The 9,645-nt window shown below is 40.0% G+C and overlaps 1 protein-coding gene across 1 annotated transcript; it reads right to left on the bottom strand.

Moving 5' to 3' along the window:
• Positions 1 to 3,798: 3,798 nt before the first annotated feature.
• GID8 (GID complex subunit 8 homolog) lies at positions 3,799 to 9,407 on the bottom strand. The gene is made up of 4 exons (XM_009643696.2): positions 9,251 to 9,407; positions 7,889 to 8,085; positions 7,175 to 7,372; positions 3,799 to 6,839 (listed from the first exon to the last, which is right to left on the bottom strand). Exons 1-4 carry the CDS (start codon positions 9,366 to 9,368, stop codon positions 6,666 to 6,668), a joined length of 687 nt encoding a protein of 228 aa, XP_009641991.1. The 5' UTR covers positions 9,369 to 9,407; the 3' UTR covers positions 3,799 to 6,665.
• Between the last annotated feature and the right edge of the window lie 238 nt (positions 9,408 to 9,645).

The following is a 9,645-nucleotide window of genomic DNA, read 5'->3' on the forward strand; positions in this document are numbered from 1 at the left end:
TTTGCCAGCAGAAAAGCATCCGTCTCTGCTTTTTAAGGATTAGAACTGAGTATGACATTCCCATCCAAAGAATGTAAGGAGATAAATAAATAGGAATCAGTATTGTTACAGCTTGATTTATGCTGGATAGAGCCGTTGCCTTGCTGGAAGTGTCTGAGAGAGATAAGCAGACTCCTTTATGGAAATGGATAATTAGAATGATGGTTATCTCAGTCCAAAACAAGAGGACTCGTGACTCGCTTCAGGAATCTGAACGAGCAGGCGGAGGAGCTTTGGGAAGGCACCGCTCAGGTGATTCTGTGACCGACAGCAGCACGGATGCAGGCATTGCAAAACTTCAGGTCAGCAAAGGATGAAGGAGCTCCCGCAGAGCCCGGCCAAGGTCGGACATGGCCTTGGGGAAAGGTACCGGTGCTTCTGGGCTGCACCAAAAAGCACAGGGTGCAGGTGCAGGGGGGCAGCTCCCCTCTGCTGCTCCTGCAGCCAGCAGCCTGAGAATGCTCATGAAAATTAAGCCTTTAGCAGACCGAAGCTTAGCTAACTCACCCCTGCTTCTCCTAACAGGGATGCTTTGCAGGTCCCCAAAGAGCAGTTAGCCACTTGAATCAAGAGGGATTAACGGTATTACCAGGAGAAGGAGGTCACCAGGGCTGACAAAAGCAAAAGTAATAATAAAAAAAAAAAATCATAAAATCATACTTTGTCATTTGCTTCAGCATTTCTTCCTCAGAGGAAAGAGATCTCCCCCAAAAGGCCCGTGGCATAGTCACACACGGTCGCATAGACCTGCCACCGACAGAGAAAACAAACACAAGAAGCTTTGGCACAAGTGGAAGCTGAGGGGAAGCATGTGTGGTAACCACAGGGCTTAGCCTTCATCCAGTTGTAGCCTTTCCTCCCTTTATTTGGACAGGAAACTGGAAACTATAAAGAATTTTTATTCACTCTGCTACTGTGCCCGTTTCCAGAAGAGGGAGCCAAGTCATGGTAAAATGCAGCCAAAAAAATCAAAAACCATTGTTCAATGTTGTTTTTTTTTTTAAACAGTGTATATGTTTGGAATTAAGTTAATTCAAGGCAGAAGGGGAGGTGAGCGTTGATGTAACTAAGGAAGTGAAATGCATGTAATAAGCTCAGAAAAGAACTGAAAATGTCTTGGGCACGCTACAGTAACCACTGATACAGCATGCTCATTAGCTCACACCTGTGTGCCAGTTAATACAGTCTCGCTGCCGCGGGATGCACGCACCTCCAGCACAGACGCTGCAACATCGGCTCCTAACTTACTGAAATTATGATTCAGTGTGGAAATCAAGCACGTCGCACAAAGTCAGCTTTATCTGTCGTACTCCTCAGTTCCTCTCCCTGCACTGCTCAGCGTCACCTCTTCAGTGAACACCTTCTTTGACTGATCTGCTTCTCACCTAAGCAGCTAGTTTCGCTGTCAAAAATAGCTGCAGTTAAAGTGTTTTAACATCCATCCCATGCACATCAAAAAGTTTAAAAAGTAAAAACACAGGCGTTGCCCCTTTTACTGCCGCATAACTTCCTAGAAGCAAAGCTCCCACCGAGATGATTAAATGGCAAATGGAATCAGTTCTGAAGACAAGTGCAGACTCAAGAAAATAATCTTACGCAAGAACACAATCTCCTCTAGTTCTTCCTGTGTTCAGCTCAATCTGTCAAAAGATTAAACCAAACAAAAGATTATTGGGTTAATATTTGAGCGGGCATTTGCTATGCCTGAAGTTTATCCAGACACTGGTTGTATTATTTGAAGATTTTGTGAAGTTAAGCACAGATCAAGACCAAATCCTGAAGGGATGTGAAAGGAGAAACAGGCGCACACACTCCATAAAGGACAGTTGTTGTCTCCCAAAAGGACAGTCCAGCTGCGGCTGGAAAGCTCCCTGCTAACCAAGAGCAGTTTCCATGCAGCTTCTCCACGGCCTGAAGAAAACGCACACGGTTTCTAGTGCGAAGTAACGCAACTTTGCAAAACTGCCGCAGACAGCAACAGGCTGAAAAAGAAGCAAAGGATCAGAGGAGTTGGCAAACCGAGACTGCTTTTGAGTGAACAGCAGCTGTCACACAGACATTGATCCAGGCGGGTGTAAGGTAGCAGCGAGTTGTTGGAATCCCCGTTTGACATGAGGAGGGAGACCGAGAATGACAGGGCTTTCCCATTCTGAGGTGCCCGATCGTATCAACATGCAGCCCACTGCTACTTTGGCCAATCTTGTCCTTATCGTGATGATATGAAGGCAGGAGGGGAGAGGAACAGAATAAAAATAGTTTCTGGCACCTAGACGTGTCCGTTGAGAAATACAAATCCTTTTGAGGGTGCTACTCATAAGCTTTGCGTTTTGTCTCTGCCCAGCTGAGCACGTGAAGCGAAGCAGCCGAGGAGCGGGGCTGGGGACACTGCTGCTCGTGCAACAGCTATGAACCCCACTTGTCCCTTTTCGTTAAGGAACTTTATAGAAGAAACAAACACTGACCAGTGACACAGCAGTAACTATGTGTGACACAGCTGTAACTACGTGTGACATGGCCAGAGGACAAGAGGAAATGGCCTCAAGTTGATTCGGGGGAGGTTTCAGTTGGATATTAGGAAAAATTTCTTGTATGGTCAAACATGGGAACAGGCTGCCCAGAGAGGTGGGGGAGTCACCATCCCCGGAGGTGTTCAAAAAGTGTAGACGTGGCACTTGAGGACGTGGTTTAGCAGTCATGGGGGTGTTGGGTTGATGGTTGGGCTTGATCCGAGAGGTCTTTTCCAACCTTAATGATTCTATGACATCGCCTCTGCATGGAAGAGAGATCTACGGCACAGGTCAGAACCCGTCTCAACTTGCTGTAGCCTAAAGGCAGATGTAGGGCAAAACACGACTCCATACCCTTTTCTATTCTTTCAGGTAAGTTTCTCAAGGATGCTTTCGGCTGCTTTTGACGGCAGGAGGCCCCGTTACCCGTGAAGATAAGACACACAGGGATCACGCTCCAACTCAATTTAATAAGCTTTGTAACGAACTTGGACAGAAAGTGGTTTGAAATAAGTCAAGCAACACTCATCTACTAGTCAAGGATTTTTTTAAGTAATGCTTTTAAGCTTATACTCAAGCATACAAAGCATAAATTTTACAAATTAAAAACAGTAAAATCACCCTAGAATAATGCAATGGCTTCCCCTATATGTACAAGGAGTAGAGACAGAATTCTTGCCAGGTAATTTCACATGTCTTAAATGCTACATAAGTGCTCTCCACATTCATTTCAATTTTTCTTTTAACGTGGGTGGAAGGAGCTGAAAGTGTTTAATCTTAAAGAGAGAGAGGTACTTCACCTGGTTTCAAGCTGTATGTGTTTGCCTCTTCAAAAGTCTTGAGAGGAAATGCTCTACTTAAAATTCTGCTGTTAGTTTCCATGCAGCAGCCTCTGTTTTTCCAGCTATATAAAATTAAACAGTTCGGTAAGTATTTCTCAGAAAGCTCCACCAGTACTTCATCTTCATGGAAACCCGTTATCCCCCACCCTTCACAAATGACTCCATTGCACAACAGAAGCAACCACAGCTTAGCTTAGATTTGATGGGCAGGAAAGAAACATGGTAACAGCGAAGACAACGGTTATTAGGGAGGCGATAGGTTTTAGAAAAGGAGATTTGTAGCCTAATCAAAACACACTTGATACACGGCCTTTCTGCAGAGGCGTATAAGACAGGATATTTTACAACCCAACTTCTTCATGACAATAGCGTTAGTGAAAAAAAAAAAAACCAAAAAACCAAAACCTTACTTGGTTTCGACAAAGGAAAGGGTGGAGGAGTGAGCGTAGTGTACCACGTTTAATTACCAGACTTGTTTGCCACCGTTGAGTTTGGAACAGATCTTCTTACAAAAGTTATTTCCATATTGTTCTAAATTAAGTGGAACAAAATATGTATTTTTACACTAAAGCAAACTGATCAGAGTGGCATTTAATAATACTTGTTAAAGTGGTTATCTAACAAAAATGGGTTAACAAAATCCCATTCATTAGTAGTCACCAAATAAGACATTTCTCATGCATATGACAAAAAGTTCATTCGTGTACTGAGAGGTCTGTTTACTGTGTACAATATTTCCATAAATTATGTTTCACAGCCCCTACCATTCAAGAATATTTCAAACAGATTATATATTATATTTGTATATGCAAACTATTTTATATACACTAATATAAAGATCCTTAGAAGTACCATTATCACTACCTTTACGCTTTCGCTAAAATGCATAGCTTTCGAATATTTTCTTGCAGTTACCAAAAACTTTACAGATTAAAGCTGCTTATCAATGTGGCATGTTCATAAAAACAAAGTGAAATAGTTCTATACTAATTTTATATTAAACCCCTTAAAAAACATGTTTATTTTTTAATGGAAAAAAAACCAAGCTAGTGAAAATTCAAGTAATCTATGCTCAATCTTTGCCCAAATACTCTATGAAATTAACGTAGCGTTCTAGAAGTACAGTGAACTTCTCAACCAGGACTGTAATACTGCATTTCTCATGGAGAAAAATGCTAGTCATGCCACAAAAATGCACCACTTTCCACTTCATCCGGGAGAAGCTTTAGATGAGATCTAACAACACAAGTGCCAGAACAGAGGAAAAGCTGATCAGTTACATATGAAGAAATTAGAGCTATTCCAGTTTTGTTTCTGCAGTTTGTTATTAAACAAAGTTACATTAACGATACAGTTTCTCACAAACTAAAAGTTATACATGGTTTTTAGACATAGGCCGACTGGAAAAAGAAAAGAAAAGGAAAAAAAGAAATAAAATAAAACCAAAAAACCATAAAAAACCCCCATAACTGTTAAAGTTTGGTGTTAGAATACCAAGCCTGGGCGAAGGAAAGCCAGTCGGCTGTTGTAGTTGGGGGGCTATTGATAGCTTGTTTGTTATGTAAAAACTTTAAGACCTCCATACTGCAAATGCCTCAAAGTGGAGAACAGAACAATCAGGAATAAATGAGAACAAATCACTTTGTTATATCCATCATCTAGCTTAACCTTGGCGCTCCGCATCTCCATTAGCTGCTTAACAAACAACGGTTTCCCCCCACAAAAAATAGCTACACAAGTAAACAGTGTTCACAGTAATGCAATCAGTAACAGGTTTTGTTAGTTTCCGTAAGTCAGGTGTATCTGCAAAGCTTTATACAGTTTAATGCGTAAGTATTCCAGTAAAATTAAGTGAAAACTAAGTCTCATTCTACAGGGTAATATCTACCATACAAGACTAGATTATGTACAGTATGGGACTGGTGTGACACCTGCCAGTGTCTCACGATGTTAAGCTATTTCACCCATCCGCTCGGTCTTTGTTCAGCAAATAACTTGATATATGGACCTGAAAATCTAGAGATCGATTTGGCAAGATTAGTGCTTACTACCGCTGGATATATACACCAGCGTACAGTGCTGCAAAACTGAGTCAACCAGAACATCCCATACCCAAAAGATCACAATTTGTTGACTTGAAAGTCTGGACTTCACATGTTAAACAGTAAACTTATAATCCTAACTGGAGTGAGGACAGTCAGTAAACAAATACAGGTGAAGACGAACTGCATCTCTTCAGAAAGGTACGGAAGAATTGAGAAAAAGGGAATTTCTGCTTTTAGACAGCCCTGCTCTGCTCAGCTCAAGGCATAAAAACAGCCCAAGTAGCTCTAAAACTACAATTATTATTCTGCAAGCATGAAGGCAGATCCTGCACAAGATGATGCATCAGAGGCTTCAACGAGCATCTCTCCCCCCACTTAATTTCCTAAGACAAGCAAGTCTTTCAGCTTACAAACATCCAGTAGCCTTCAAAGCTTTAGTAGAATCACTGTAGTGTCTACAGCTGCAAATTTAATATAGGGGGGAAAGGCCCCTCTTAGAAAAACCCTCAATGCCTTTGGGGGCCATTTTGGTCATTTGGGAAAATTAAGGAAAAAACCCAAACTTATTTCCAACAATCCTCCTCCTGAAAAGATGGGTCACTGATCCATTATGAACATAGCTCTCACCATATAAAGCACCAAGAAGTCAGAAAGAAGGAAAAGAAAAAAAAAAAAAAGAAAAAAAAAAAAGTCCTTAAATTATGATTTACAAGTTTGTACACTATTTCCTAAGCAAAAGGTTGACCTTACTGCAAAGTTTATAGATGAAAACTTGACGAGTTACTTTTAAGGGGAATGTATATCTGGCTATAACTTAAAGGTAGAAAATATTCACTGTTCTATATACACATTTCAAACAGGAGACAGTTAAACTTAACTGAATAGTTGCCAATATAACTCCGTATTAACTCACTGGCCACTAAACTAGGCATCAGTAGCCAATTAGAAAGCTCGAGTTCTGTACTTTTAAAAATGCTATTTTTTCCTGTCCTGTTAAATTGTTTTTTAAAAATGTATTATAGTGCATAGCCTAAGTCAGACTTTCAAAGAGATACAGCGCCTTTCAATGCAGTTTTTGCAGCATTTAAAAGGGACTTTTCTCCCTTCAAATTAGATGTTCATTGAAAAATCTGAATTGAGTGCTGTACTGTAGTAAAAATATTTCAGTCACAGACTGATATAAATGTATACTGTGCAGTACTAAGATTGTTTGATGTCCATCTGCACACATTTTACTTGGGTTCTTCAATCGTCCCCTTGCTGAGGTCTGTCATTTTGGGATATTTCACTTTCTTCTGGTCCAGCTCATTCTGAGCCCACAGTAGTAGTTTCAGTAACTTTGCCAGCTTGGGTGTTGATTCGCGATTTTCATAGTCTAGAACAGCTTGATTAACCTCACTCCATACCTGGAAAAGAAACAGTGGAGTTCAGTAATAGTTTTCCTATGACTAACACTGCTAATGTGACACAGACATTGAAAAGATCACACCTAGCGTGCTAATTCCTCAGAACATGGTCAGGACAAAGCTCCATAGACTATGAGCCTGGTAAAAACAAGGAAGAGAGCCAAGAAGCTGAATACATTAACACCATTTTTTTTTTTTTGCATCTTGCTTAAGAAATACTTCTGTTCTTTTGCATACCACTATATAAATTTTTTCTAAGCATTTCAAAAATATTTGGACACTATTTTCACCACATACGAATAAAAGACATCAATTTCCTCTTGAAAAAGGACTACCTTCTGTCGCTGCATCATGTTAAGCAAGTCTCCAAATGGTGATTCCTCGGGATTATCAAAGGCAAGCAAAGCCAGCGTACGCTCCATTTCTGTCAGGCATTCCCTGCTCTCCTCGCCTTGTTCTGCTAATTGGGTCTGAGCAAATTCCAGAGCTGCTTCTGTCTCACGCTGCCGAATCAGTTCAATCAAATGCTGCTGCTACATATGAAAGACACAGCAATATTAGCTAAACAAATTAACAAATCCTCAGTATTTCACAACTGTAATCTTCAGACATTAGTGTGTAATTTGAGACAGACATTAATCGATAATTTGGCAGTTTGAGGGCCATTCTTCTCCACGTGCGAGACAAGGAGCAGCAGACTTGTCTACAAAACCTACTGAAAAAGGTAACCCAACGCTTTTCAGTAACAGGTATTGAAAAGATGTGTTACTAAAGGAACTACTAGAAATTCAGACTAACAGTAATTGGAAGTTGGTAAAGTCACAGGCCGCTGCTGCTGTTCTAAGTTTTCACAATAGTCATTGTATATGATGGTTTCTGCACCATGCCACAAAGTTTCCAGTTGCTACAAAATGACGCCAAGAACAAACAGTTGAAATTGCATCCACGTTCAGTCGCAAACCTCCCAACACACTCGTAAAATCTGCACTACTTTCTCCAGTCTCTCAGCAACCTCTAAAACAAAGCTGAAGTTTGCCACTTGTCCTTACCTGCAAATGAAAGTAAAGATATCTGTTTGTATCTAGCAATTCTGGATGGAGGCTGTTTATTAACGCAATGGCTTCTTGAATCTGTCCTTTCAATATCATTTCTCGAATTTTTATTCTTTCATCGAGAGTCTCTAAGTCAACACTGGGTTCAATTCCAGACTCCATGCGAAATTTCTCTGCTGCTTCTTTAAAGCCCTCTGAAATAGAAACAATTTATCCTATAAAATGTATTTTATGAAACACTTAAAAAAATTAGCTTAAATGGAAAGGTTCGAGTAATGTTTAAACCCCCAAAATGCACAGGCAGTAAGTCTGAACTTCTGAAAAACTATCTATTTAAACAGGGATTTATGGAAAAGACATCTGACAGTACACGCTTAATTCATTCTTAACTCAAGTGCCCTCGTTCTCTAAGGATGCGTGCAACTTGTAGTCCAATACCTCCTAACTTGAAAGCTTGTTTTATACTTAAATAGAGCAGCGTACTTATTACAAAATGGGATTTTAAAAATCACATTTTCAAAATTTGGGTGGTTTTGCTAATCCCTCCAGCCCCTAAATCTGTTTACGCAGACCTAGCAGTGTTACTGACAAGAAACAGAAAGTTAATTTTCCTTTCTCGTACTATTTTTTTTAATAGGTGCAACAGCTATTTTAAATCCTAAGTCACACTTTCATACACACAAAAATTATTTATGCCATTAAGATGCTCTTCCTTCATCCAAGACACTTCACCTACACATCAATGTAAACAGGGGTGTAGATCGGATACAGATGCCTCCGCCCTAGCATAGCTTACTCTGATGGCATGCACCATAATTGCTAGGGACAATTTCCAAGGGGTTTTGATTGTTCTAAGTGTAAAGTTAGGCTATATACTGAAGAGGTTAATATTTGTGATCTCAAACTATTTTTGACAAGAGTGCCCTTTCAGAGTTTTTCTAGCCAGTTGAAACTTGCTTCTAGTAGTTGTTCTGTGCAGCTTTCAGAGTACTATTTAATTACTGCAACATGTCCTGAACTCTCTTTTAATGGCACAAAAAAGGATGTCATACAGAAGTGGGTCGTATTTGTTAACAGCATTCCAGAAAATACTTTCTTTTCTGTACCTTTTAGCAGAAGAGTTAAGGTTAAGAAATGTCACTTCTGTGGCAGGATAACTGCTTGGTCTCTGAATCTTAGTCTGTTTCTACTGAAGAGAACACAAGAGCGGTCGTACATTGCTAAGAGAAGCCAACAGCAAGCACTGAATCCTTAAAGCCCTTAATTTCACTCCACCTATAGCATAGTCTAGCCTAAACTGTCTTGACGAAATAAGCAACATGCATCTAACAGCCTCCTAGCACTGCTACTCATTTTTACCTGTAACAAGGTAGTTCATGATAAGGCGGTTCATGTCTGCTCTCTGGATATGCAAGTTATTAAGTTTTTCCATCCATTCATCTTTCGTGATTTCATCAGGTTTTTCTGCATAACTCATCCTGGACTCTTACTACAAGAAAAGAAATGAAAAGCATCTCATTCAACATGCTTCAAGAAGAGGTAAGTTTAATGCGTGTAAGCACTGTGATACTACCATCTTTGTATCTTTTTTTATGAGATCTTTTAAATAGTTCAAAAGAGACCCTTTTATCTCAAACCATAACTTTACATTTTTCTCCTCCTTGTTCCTGCACTCTTTCACATCTACTAGCCAGCCTATAAAGCTGCTTTCATCAACTATCAAAAAAACCCATTCAAATACCATCTTCTTGAAC

The sequence above is a fragment of the Egretta garzetta genome, unplaced genomic scaffold (genome assembly GCF_000687185.1).
Source record: "Egretta garzetta isolate BGI_Z169 unplaced genomic scaffold, ASM68718v1 scaffold158, whole genome shotgun sequence".
Lineage (NCBI taxonomy): Eukaryota > Metazoa > Chordata > Aves > Pelecaniformes > Ardeidae > Egretta > Egretta garzetta.